The sequence below is a fragment of the Elephantulus edwardii genome, unplaced genomic scaffold (genome assembly GCF_000299155.1).
Source record: "Elephantulus edwardii isolate Elephantulus edwardi_28Jun2011 unplaced genomic scaffold, EleEdw1.0 scaffold00075, whole genome shotgun sequence".
NCBI classification, from domain to species: domain Eukaryota; kingdom Metazoa; phylum Chordata; class Mammalia; order Macroscelidea; family Macroscelididae; genus Elephantulus; species Elephantulus edwardii.
Window position 1 is genome coordinate 7,921,605 of NW_006399825.1, and position 13,006 is coordinate 7,934,610.

General features: G+C 40.6%; 1 protein-coding gene across 1 annotated transcript in view; it reads right to left on the bottom strand.

Annotated features, from left to right (window-relative positions):
- SUMO1 (small ubiquitin-like modifier 1) overlaps nt 1–10,505 on the bottom strand; it is a 45,820-nt gene extending 35,315 nt beyond the window's left edge. The window contains exon 1 of the mRNA XM_006889090.1: nt 10,378–10,505. Within this exon, the coding sequence (XP_006889152.1) occupies nt 10,378–10,389 (12 nt within the window). The 5' untranslated portion in view covers nt 10,390–10,505. The remainder of the gene's footprint in view (nt 1–10,377) is intronic.
- Nucleotides 10,506–13,006: the final 2,501 nt, after the last annotated feature.

Consider the following 13,006-nt stretch of genomic DNA (forward strand, 5'->3'; position numbering starts at 1 on the left):
TCCAAGTATCTTAGGCAAACTCTAATAATCCTGATGCCCTAGAAAAAGCATACATTTAATCTGACAGGTAAGTAAGTTATCCTTTCAACTCTACTACTAAAGAAATAAAAGATTATGAAATTTTTATGTTTTTATGCAAAAAAGCATAAAAGGAAAACTAGTCCATAATATTATTCAACAACAAAATAACTTCAAAGGGACTTACAAAGGATGAGGAATATACATGCCACTTCCTATTTCTGAGGCAATCTTCCAAACCAAAGACCTAGAATCATGCCTAAAACATATCACATTCAAAATACGCTTCCTGAATTAATATATTTGACCACTTACTTGACAGCATCTAACAACCACCACCACCACCACTACCACCACCAGCAGCTCCCTGAAAAATTGATGCTAAATGTCAGAGTCACTATGCTGGACACTGAAGAAACGGAGAATCAGTAAAACCTGATTCTGACTCCCAAAAAGCAGGCTAATGGAGAAAGTCATTCAGGGGAGGGGGATAACTGCAGAACTACGTATAAAAAGTGTAACACAGGAATCTACGGGAGATAGAGGGTGTCATGGCATATTTGACAACTGCTTTAGTTTTGAAATCTGAACTACTTAACTAACCTTCACGTAGTGCTCTAACCATAACAATCATACTCCATTTTCAAAATATTATTAAATGTTACTCAGGTGGAACTTTCTTTGAAATATTTTTTCATAATCTTTGTGCAACACACACAAGTAGTACTTATGTCTACCAGAGAAAAGATAGACAATCACTTCTCTCAGAGGCATGGAATGTCTCATGCATCATTAAATGTAAGCTCAATTCACTGCAACACTTTAATATACTTATTTTTTAATAAATGACAAATGGTCAGATTCATTGTTGTTAAATCAGAACTAACTCACAGAGGACCTTCCCGTGGATTTTCAGGGGCTGTAAACTGCACTAGAGGAGAGTGTACATCTTACTCCTGCAGAGCAGCTGGTAGGTTTGACTGTCCACCTTTGAGATTTGAGAAACCAAAGTGGATGTCAGAAGAAATCCTGAAAATTGTACTCACCCATCAGGAAGACAAGAGAAAGAGAAGAGATGCTGAAGTAAAACAGTTGAACAGAAGAACTCAAAGGGCAGCTTAAAAAGACAAAGCAAAGCCTTATAATAGAAATGTGAAGAGAGCTGGAATTGGAGAATAAGGGAAGAACTCCTCTGGTATATTCACACTATGGATACTATGCAGCATTGAAAAGCACTGAAATATTATGCAAAATGGATGACCCTGGAGGACATCATGCTGAGTGAAATATCTCAGTCATGAAAGGACAAATATTGCAAAGGGTCACTGTTGTAAAATGGGACTGACATTAGGATTGAGGGTAGACAGAAAAGGAGGGAAGGAATGATGTATATTGCATTGAAACAGATGAGGGAGAGAACTGTTTAAAAAGAACATATGAATGGGTATTCTTGTCATTACAGAAGTCCAGAGTGAAGGCTGCATAGTGGAGTGGACCTGGGGGGAGGGAATGCCTAACAATGAAAGAGTTTTTCTTTTCAAGGAGAACAGTGAGTGGGGGGGAGGGGGAGGGAGGGAGAAAAGTGCAACAATGAATGACTGGAAACCCTAAGTTTCTATAAACTTTCATTAAAATTAATTTAAAAAAATAAAAAGAAAGGAAGAACTCATTCGGCATTTCTTGAACTGAAAGAACTGAAAAATTCACACCTTGAGTTGCAGTACTAAGAGTTGCTATGGGTAAAATCTTCAATGATCAAGGAAGCATCAAAATAAGATGGAGGGAATACACAGAATCACTGTACCAAATAGAACTGGCTGACAGTGAAATATTTTAGTACTATATGATCAAAAGCCAACGATAACAAAGAAATTCAAGTTGAACTGAAGGCACTGACAAAATATAATGCCCCAGGAATTGATGGAATACCAATTGACATCTTTCAACTAATGAATGGATGCAGTCCTGGATGTGCTCACTAATTTATGCCAGGAAATTTGGAGGACAGCTCCTGGGCCAAGTGACTGGCAGAGAGCCATATTTGTTCCCATTCCCAAGAAAGGTGATCCAACTGAATGTGGAAATTATTGAACATTATTATTACCATTACCTGCAAGAAATATACTGAAGATCATTCAAAAATAGAACTGCCAGAAGTTCAGGCTGTATTTAGAAGAATTTGTGGCACCAGATATATCACTGCTGATGTCTCATGGATCCTGGCCAAAAGCAAAGAATTCCAAAAGAATGTCTAGTTGTGCTTTATTGATTATGCAAAGGCACTTGACTGTGGAGATCATAATAAATTATGGCTAGGACTGAAAAGAATGAGAATCCCAAAACACTTAATTGTGCTCATGCAAAACCAATACCCAGACTAAATGGCTGTTGTGTGAACAGAGCATGGTTTAAAATTAAGAAAAGTGTGCATCATCAAAACAACTATGAGATATCACCCCAGTAAGAATAACAAAACTTAACAGAACAGCAAACAACAAATGCTGGCGAGGTTGTGGAGAAACTGGAACCCTTATTCACTGTTGGTGGAAGTGTAAAATGGTGCAACCACTGTGCAAGGCGGTATGGCGCTTTCTCAAAAAATTGGAACTAAAAATACCATTTGACCCAACAATTTCACTACTGGATATATACCCTAAAGACACCATAACCGCCACCCAAGAGATATATGCACACCCATGTTTATCGCAGCTTTGTTCACAATAGCAAAGAGTTGGAAACAACCTAAGTGCCCATCAACAAATGAATGGGTAGAGAAGCTGTGATACATTCACACAATGGAATATTACACTGCATTGAAAAACCAGGAACTCGTGAAATATACAAGATGGGTGACCCTCAAGGACATTATGCTGAGTTAAATAACTCAGTCACAAAAGGACAAATAATGCATAGTGCCACTGTTGTAAAACGGGACTGGCACTGTGGTTGGAGGGAGACTGAGAAAGAGGGGATAAATTATGTATACTGCATTGAAACAGATAAGGGAGAGAACTGTTTAAAAGGGATACGATTAGGTATTATCATGACAGAAGTCCAGAATGAAGGCTGCATAGTGGAGTGGACTTGGGGGGAGGGATTATGTAACAATGAAAAAATTTTTCTTTTACTTTTCAAAGAGAAGAGCGAACTGGGAGGGCAGGTGTGGGAAGGGAGAAAAGTGCAACAATGAATGAATGGAAATCCAATATCTCTGTAAATTTTCATTAAAATTTATAATAAAAAAGAAAATAATAAAAATATTTTTTTTAAAAATGGTGTGCATCAGGATTATAACCTCTCTCCATACCTATTCAATCACTGTGTTGAACAAATCATTCAAGAAGCTGGATTCTCTGAAGAATATGGCATCAGAATCAGAAGAAAAGTCATTGATAACTTAAGTTGTACAGATAATTCAACCTTGTTGCTGAAACTGAAGGGGCTTGACACACTTGCTGTAGAATATGAAAGAATACAACTTTCAACATGAATTACATCTCAATGTCAAAAAAATAAAAATTCTCACCACTGGACCAATAAAAAGACTGAGACTGTCAACGACTTCATCTCACTTGGATCCACATACAATACTCTTGGTACCAGCAGTAAGGAGATCAAGGGAAAGTCTGAGACCTCTCCAAATTACTGAGGAGCAACAATGTCACTTTGAGGACTAAGGTTTGCGTAATTCAGGCCATATCTTTTTCAGTCGCTTGCTATGCATCTGAGAACTAGAAATGAATAAAGATGAGAGAAGAATTTTGCCTCTGAATTGTGGTATTTGAGAAGACTATCCCATGGACTGCCAAAAGGACAAACAAATATGGGTTAGAGAAGATGCAGCTAGAGTACTCTTTGGAAGGAAAGGTAAAAAAGCTTTGTCTCACATACTTTGGGGCTGTTGTCAGAAGAAGCTATTCCTTAGGAAGGACATATCGTGCTTGGAAAGGTAGAGGACCAGTGGAAGAGAGGAAAACCCGCACCCAGATGTACTGGCAGAGTAACTGCATCAATGAATGGGGTCAAGTGTTTCGGTGATGTTAAGGATAGCACAGGATAGGTCAGGGTTCAGATCTGTTGTTCAAAGGATTACTATAAGTTGTACCCAACTTAATGGCACCTAACAAACCCCACCACCACCACCTCTGGATCAGTAATGCAACTCCCTTCCAGTAGGCCACCCGAGTTCCCTATTATAAAACTGATATTCATAACATAACTAGGAGTTCAAAGAAACAACCAGTTCATCATATTTTCCTGCTACCTTAAGCTAATACGGATCTCTGGTGGCCGAGTGGTAAAAAAACTGGGCTGCAATCCCAAACGCATTCTGTTCAAATCCACCAGCTGCTCCACGGGAGAAAGCTGGACAATCTCCTCGTGTGTGATTTACTATATCTGAAAATTCACTGGAGGGTTATCTATGGATCGGTTCTGAGTCAACGGTACACAACAACCACCATCACCACAACCACCTCAAGTTAATAGTTACTAAGATAACTAAGTAAACAACAGGAAGATATAAAAAAAACACTGCAAGGAATAATGCTATCCTGACAGAAGAAATATAATCAATATTGTGGTGGTGGTGTGTACCATCAAGCCAGAAACTGACCCATAGCTGACCCTCTAACTAGTTTTCAGAGGCAGTTAATCACACAGCAGGAGATTGCCCATTCTTCTCCTGTGGAACAGCTGGTGGCCTCAAACTGTGTGTGTGCCTTCAGGATTGCAGCGCAGCTTCTTGCCCCTAGGTCACCAAAGCTACCTATAATGATTATGGTAGAATAAAAATTAACTGCAAATTCCTCGTACTCTTTATGTAAAAAAATGGAAGTTAAATGTCTTTTCCTATATCCTGGGCTGGCATTAGTGACCTGCTTGACGAAAATGCAGAACTGACTTCCAAAGTCTAGGTTCGACAAAACCTTGTACAAGTTTCTACCCATACTCTACTGGACCTTTCTCTCCCCCTTTTTCTTTTCCTCTGTCCTACACTGCCATAAATCTAAATACTCAGGTGGTCTCCATGCTAAAGAGACCATATGATAAGGCCACCTAGAGACCTTAAGACCAGAGGAAAGCCCTGCCCTTCCACCAGTTGTTCTACCCTATAGCCATCTGAGTTTTTCCAGTTTCCAAACCCTGGAAAAAAGATTTCTGAGCGAAATGGAAAACTACTGCTGTTTTTTTTAAGCCACTAAATATGGGGATAGTATTGGAGAAATGACTAAAGTTGTTAAGAATTTAATTTGGATCTACAAGTAAAATTACTTTGGATCCACACACATGGAAGCAGCAGTCAAAAAGTCAAACTATTTCTCACAAATCTGTTGCCAAGGATCTCTATAAAGAGCTAAAGAGCCAGAGTGTCAATTAAAAGACTAAGATGTGCCTGACTCGAGTCATCATCATTACAATTACTCATATACATGTAAAACTTGGACAATGAAACCAAAATATGGATGCTTCTAGAAGTCATTATGCTAGTAAGTAAACAAACTATCTGACTCACTGCTATCAAGGCAGACCAACTCAAAGCTGACCCTCCAGATTTTCAGAGTCACGCAAGAGAAGACTGTCCATCTTTCTCCCAAGCAGCTGCTAGTAGATCTGAATCAGTAGAGAAATGCGCCATTTAGGTTAGTGGCAAAACTCCCCATGGATTATACACCACAAGAAGTAAAAAAAGGACTATTATGGATTAAGACCACTATTATAAAAAGCTAAGGAAAGGTTCATACACAATCATTCTAGGATGTTTACCAGAGATGAGATGGGAAGGAGATAGAAGTCCAAATAAATGAAGAAATTAGGTGAAGGAAAAGCTATATTCCTTTTGATCAGACACTGTAATTAATCAATTATAATAATCAATTGTGATTACACTACAAAACAAAATTTGCAAAAACAGAATTAAATTGTACTTAAATGTTGTAAAACAAAATGTGTATGAATAAAATTATAATTACATTGCTATTTTGGAAAAAACAGTTGGACAATAAATAAAATTAGGAAGACTAAAGAACTGATGCCTCAAAGCTGCCATTCCTCAAGAAGCCAGAGGCCGGATTCAGCTGACACTAAATCTCCCAAGACCCTAGGCGTGGTGAGACCTTTCAGTGTTTTATCATCCCAGCATGCCCAAATGCTGGCAAACTCCTTGCCCCAGACCCCCAGTTCATCTGGCAAGTCTGCTCTGCAATCCCCACATGGGGCAAAAACGGTAAGCCTTCATCTTACAAACTCTGACCATGTTATCAGGAGGGGCCAGTCTATGGAAAAAGACATGACTCTTGAAAAGTAGAGTCAATAAGAGGAAAGACTCTCCATGAGATAGAATGAAATAGTGACTGTTAAAATAAACTTAAGCACAGCAGAAATTTACATGATATATAGGATGAGGCAAGGTACAGAGCTTTCTTGAGGGCACCTAACATCAATATTAGGGAGATCTGGTGGCTCCCTAAGAAGACAAGAGGTTAAGAACCTGTACTTCAATCCTAAAAGCACACAGTTCTAATCCAACAACTGCTCCCTGGAAGAAGGATGGGCCATCTCCTCCAATATATGGCCTCTGAAAATTTGCTGAATGGGGTGGGAGGGAGGAAACTGTGCAACAATGAATGTTTTTAAAGCGAAAAGGGGGGGCGGTGGGGGATTGGGAGGAAAATGTGCAACAATGAATGTTTTTAAAGCGAAAAGGGGGGGCGGTGGGGGATTGGGAGGAAAATGTGCAACAATGCATGCATGGAAATCCAAGTTTTCTGTAAACTTTAAAATCACAATAAAAAAATTATTTTAAAAAATCAAACGTGCTGAAGGGTCAGCTATGAGCTGGTTCTGACTTGACAGCACATAACAATGTTAGGTAGCAGCTGTTACAATCCAGGGTACTTCCATAAAGTTTTACAGCTTTGAAAGCAGTTCTCCTTTGTCCTGTATGGTCACTATGAAAATTAACTCAAACGGAGTAAGTTAGGTTTAATTGGGGTACTAAGGTAGTAACAGCTAACAAAAGCAATTAGAAATGGTTTCAAATCCCTGACGATAGATAAAAGAATATTAAATCAATGTATGTGGATATGAGGAAACTGTGTTATCAATTAAATCAGTCAACCAATTAGCAGAGCTGAACTGAAAAAAAAAATCAATCCAAACCAATCATCCAATTACAATTAAGAGTTGAACTGAAGAGCTTAAATTTAACCAGTTCTCCAGGACTGTGGTATAGAAAAGACAACTACAACCCTGAACACAGGATGGACAACAGGAAAATATCTGTACAAATTATCTTTACCTCTTCTAGGTATTAATCTCTTGGTTCCTTATGAGTAATTTGCTTTGCTACAGGTTGAAATTAGGATAAAGTGTAATTAGGCTAAAGCAAACCCAGATTTCTGTTACTGGCTTTAAAAATGGTCTTTTTGAGGGATCATGTATTCCTGATGAAAACTATGAGTCCTTTATCCCTATATCCCTAACGCAAATGCACAAATAGTACAAAATATTCACAATGGTATCAGAAGACTTTCAGTCCTTATCTCCCCTAGGAGCCATGGACTTCAGATTTAAAACTTACTTTGGAGGATTTAATACTAGTCCACAAATCCATCATAATGCTAAGATTGCTTAAAAAATAGAAGGAAGTCTCACTCAAATTCCAAAAATATTTATACTGTATTGATCAATGGAAACTAAAACAACAATCTATGTCTTACATAAACTTAATGTTCACTATTTTAACTTGAGGGAGCTCTGGTGGATAAGGGACAAAAAGTTGTGCTGCCATCCTAAAGGCCGAGGCCACCAACTGCTCCAAGGAAAAGGATGGGCTCCTCCTGTGCAATTAACAGCCTTTGAAAACTCGCTGGAGGATCAGCTATGGCCAGGTTCCGAGTCTAGGGTACACAACAATTTTAACTTGAAATTATTCAGTGTCTTAGAGCCAGCCAAAAACCTTCTGTAAGTAAAGCTTAAAGTAGGATTGTCCTTTGGGGACTGTAACTAACATCAGATTCTTGTTCTCAATTATAAGACCCTTAAGGTAAGGGTTCAATTTCATCTCTCTTTAAATCCTATGCACCCAGCACTGCGTTTATACTGTTGCTGTTATGTGTCAAATTGGAATTGACTCATAGTTAACCCTCTAGCAGGTTTTCCAGAGGTTGCAAACTGCACAGGAGATAGCCCATCTTTCTTCCAAATCCCCTTCCTTTGGGTTGCCAGCACAATTCCTCACCACTAGGCCACCAGAGTTCCCTGCACCTGGACTCGATCTGGCTACTAATTTTAATGCTGGTCAATCAGCCCAGAATAACACTTCCCAAACTTTTTGATCTCAAAATTATTTTACACTCTTAAAAATTATTTAAAGCCCTATAAACCTTTTATTAATGTATTACAGCTACTGAGATTTACAGTATTAGACATTGAAACAGATAAAACTTTAAATATTAATTCATTTTCGTTAACCATAAATCCATTCAATTGTTAACAAACATTGATTTGTTGTTCTGATTTGTTTAAATAAAAACATATTTATGTTTTTCTAAACAATATTAGTGAGGAGAGTGGCACTGTTTTACATTTTCACAAATTAATGGTTGCATTTAATATAAAATAACTGGATTCTCACATCTGCTTATATAATTTAATCTGTTATCAGAGGTCATATAAGATTCTAGAAATCTCAATGAACATGAATCAAAGTGAAAAAGGCAAAATGACCCATTATTGTTATGAAAAGAGTTTTAGTTTCCCAGACCTCCTGAAAAGAATGTCAAGAACCTCTGGCCTAGAGTCAACTGTTAGTATCCTAAGTCTTTTCTTTTTTATGTCATTCTTAAATGATTTAACTTCAAAGCAGAGGAAAAAAAAATCTGTATTTTCTAATTCTGCTTGTATATTACTCTTTATTCAGACAACCGCAAATTTCAGCATGTTTCTTGGTCACTTCTAAACAGAGTAAAACGCTGATGAAACCATGGATTTACACCTGTTCTTTCCTCTCTGGTAACCAAGTAAACAAGTGTCTAGGGAAATACTTATGATGCCATTCCCATAACAACTTGAGAGAATCAATTTAGGTTATATTAGTAAGGAGATCCATCCAAAGCGACTCTAAATAATGGCTGGCTTTTAGAAAGATAAATGTAGATTGTGTGCTATAGTAAAAATCTGCAAAAGCTCCATTTGCCCTCACTAAATGGCACAAACCTTGTTTCAAAGCCAAGAAAACAAGTATGTTAAATAAAAGTGTCCAAGTACACTGTAGAACTCAAAGGCAGGGGATTTATAACCATCACTAAACAAATAAATGGCCCCAAAATAAGAGCCAAAGTCCTCACGGCAAACAAAGAGTAAGAAAAAAACGTGCGAATTAAAAAGGACAATTGTGGTGAATCAGACGACTGACGGTGATGGAAGCAATTTAGGTGGGAAAACTGGTCACTCCTCATTGAGTTCAAATTCCAAGAAAATTCCTGATACCAATTTTACGAAAGAGCACATAAAAGGCAACTTTGTGGGACTGCTCTACATACACTACTCTTCTTCTTAGAGGCGTCAGTCACCTCCAGGTTAAACCCCAAATGAAGAGGAGTTTGTTGCACTAGTAGTTTTGTTCTACAGTGATTCCTGGTTATCCTGAGTGCTCTGTTACAACTAGAGAGTTGCTGAACCAATCCCGAGTAAGAAATGGCAAAGTACAAGAAAGAAGCGACAGCTCTGCACCCCCACTAGGTAAGAGTCACCGAGAAGCGACGACCCGGCTCAAGCAGTCATCACACAACAGAATCCTGCTCCTCCCAGGTTCCCAGCAGCACCAAACAACATGTTCCACCCCCACTCCTCCCCGTTCCCATTCTAGAACCATACCAAGGCCAGGGATCCAAAAAGTGGAGTCCATCCGCTCTCCAGGCCACGGAAGCCTCCCAGACACGGATTCTCTCCCGTTACATAACTGGGGCCTAAGGCCCTGGTTCTACACTCGGTCCTCAGGAGAGGAGGCGGCCGGGTTCCCCAGGGACCCTCTCCGGGAGGTGGAGGCTGAGTCTACACCTAGCCGACCCCGAGGAAGAGGAGGGACGACCAGGGAGACGCAGCGACCAGAGGCGCCGAGACGTCGGGGGCGATGGGCGAGCCCGGAGAGGGGCGGGGTGGCTCCCAGAGGCCCTGCCGCAGGCCCCGACCCGCGTCCACTCCCCTCCCTCGCCAGCCGGGTCCCGGTCGGCCGCCCCCTCCCCCATTTCGCCTTCCCCTCCCCCGCGCCTCCATCCCCGGCCCCAGCCGAGAGGCTGAGGACCCGCCAGTTACGGGGCACCCCCCACCGCTATCACATGGCTCCGAGAGCCGTACCTGGTCAGACATGGTGACGGTGGCTTTACCCCGAGGGCCTCCGCAAAGCAGCGACCTCGGGCAGGCAGGATCTCGCTCCGGGGTTTACAAATCCGTCTATCTTCCTCACACAGCACAACACCGCGGCTGGAGGGACTTCCGCGACGCCTGTCGTCACTTCCGCTACGCGCAGGGAGAAGGGCTGGGCAGGGAGGGATGGAGGCGGGAAAGTGCGGAGAGGCTCCGCGCGGAGGCCGCAGGCACCGGGAGGCTTTGCCGGGGGCCCGCGAGTGAACCCACTTCGGTCTCACCCCACCTCCTGGGAGGACCAGACGCTGAGCCTCAGTCTCGAGCCCATCTCCAAGGGGAAAATTTCCAAGTTGCAATATTTGGTACCATACCAACAATTCAGACTCGTTCTGTTCTGTTGAACCTAGGCTTGACACTTATCTCCTTAGATCTTGCTCGTCACAAAAGCTTCCTAACTATTAAATTGAATACTCTCCTTCTTAAGCTCGGGCTTAAGAGCTTTAGCTCCACTCAAACACATGACCTTGATTTAAAACAAAACAGGCCACAAAAAATTAGAGGAAAAAAGACGGTGATGCCATTTAACACATTGGTGGCTACTAATGAAAAAGACGTGGGGAAATGCTGAGTGGCAAGAAGATTCTAATTGAACATTTTTCAAGTTAGAAAGTTTTCCTTCTACAAAGAACTATATCTCACCCCAGACACAATTCAACAAAGTTCAGCAACCCCAGCAAGTTCAGCAGGGCAGCAAACATCAAATGCTGGTGACGTTGTGAAGAGATTGGAACTGTTATTCATTGCTGGTGGGAATGTAAAATGGTACAGCCATTATGGAAGGCAGTCTGGGGCTTTCACAAAAGTTGCAAATAAACACATTGTTTGACCCTGCAATTTCACTACTGGGAATATACCCTAAAGAAACCAGAGCCACGACTCAGATGTATGCACACCCATGTTTACTGCTGCATTATCCACAATAGCAAAGAGATGGAAGCAACCCATGTGCCCATCAGTAATTGAATAGATAGAAAAACTATGGTACATTCTCACAACGGAATATTATAAAGCACTGAAAAATAATGAACTTGTAAAACATTACACAACATGGGGGAACTATCTCAGTCACAGAAGAACAAATAAAATAGGATGGACATGGGGGGTTGGAGAGAGAAAAGAGTGGATAGATAATGAACACGTATTAGATGGAGAGTATTAGCAAGGGAGCTGAGAAAGAAGAGCAGAATGATGTGTGGGCAGACAAAGCTAGTTTCCTTTTATAGGAGCTATTAAGGAGATGGAGCAGAAGAATGGGCAATCTCCTCCCATGTGATTTACTGCCACTGAAAACCCACAGGAGGGTCCACTATGGGTCGGTTCCAACTGGATGGTAAGAAAGAAAGGGGTTGGGGGGAGAAAGAGAGAGAGAGAGAAAGAGAAGATGGAGAGGGGATAGTAGTTTGCTCAGGGAAGTTGGGGGCAGGGGTTCTGTCAGGATGTGATCAGGCCTGGTCTTATTAGGATCTGCAGGATCAGGTTGCCTTATCAGGATATGATCAGGCCTGAAGCTAAATGTTTTGAGGGTGGATGGGGAAACTGAGACATTCTTCCTCCAGAGAGGAAGAACTGTCTGAAAGGAATAAATGATTAGGCAGTATATGTATGACAATAATCTGGAAAAAGGGATGCACTGCAGAGAAAGCTGGGGAAGAGAGGAGGAGAAGAGGGAAGAAAATGTACAACAATGGAAAAAATTAAAACATTTTCTATGTTTTAAAAAAAGTTACCCAGAGGGAGCTCTGGTGGCCTAGTGGCAAGAAGCTGCATGTGGTTTGACTCCACCAGATGCTGTGCTGTAGAAGGAGGGGCAATCTCCTCCTATGCCAGGAGGATCCAAGGTACACAGCAAGGGGAAAAAAAAGTGTCCATTTCCTCTAGGTTTTCAAATTTACTGGAGTCCAATTCTATTATTAGAAATATTATTAGTTGGCCCTATGACTTGACCCATTTCATTTCTTGTTCATATTATTTTTGTCTTCTTCCCCTGCCCTTTGTTAAATTTGCCAGGGGCTTATCACTTTCATTAATCTTTTCAAAGAGCCAACTGTCTTACTACTACTTTTTCTGTTTCATTACTTTCTGCTCTTTATTATTTCCTTTCTTCTAGAGACTATAGGTTTTCCTGCTGTTTTTTTTTCTACTTTTGAAGATGTTGGGTTAAGGTGGCAGTTTTTATTCTTTTTTTTTATCTCAATAGCTCTTAACCAAGACACACTGCCTGCTAGTGCATTCTGACACAGGGTGACCTTCCATTGAATTGACAACGCTGTGATCTTTACAGGAAGAGACTGCACATCCTTCTTAAGTGGTTTCAGTTGGTGAACCAACTCCACAACGAGCCACTATCTCACCCCTATAAAAATGACATTTTTTTAAAATGCAGAAAATAACAAATACTGGCAAGGCTGTATGGAGACGGAATACTGCTAGTGGGGTTGTAAAATAGTATAACCACAGTGGAAAATAGTGAGGCCTCTTCAAAGTTAAAAACAGAAATACCATGTGATCTACCAATCCAATCCCTAATGCTGTCAAGTCGGAACCAACTCTTTTTTTTTTA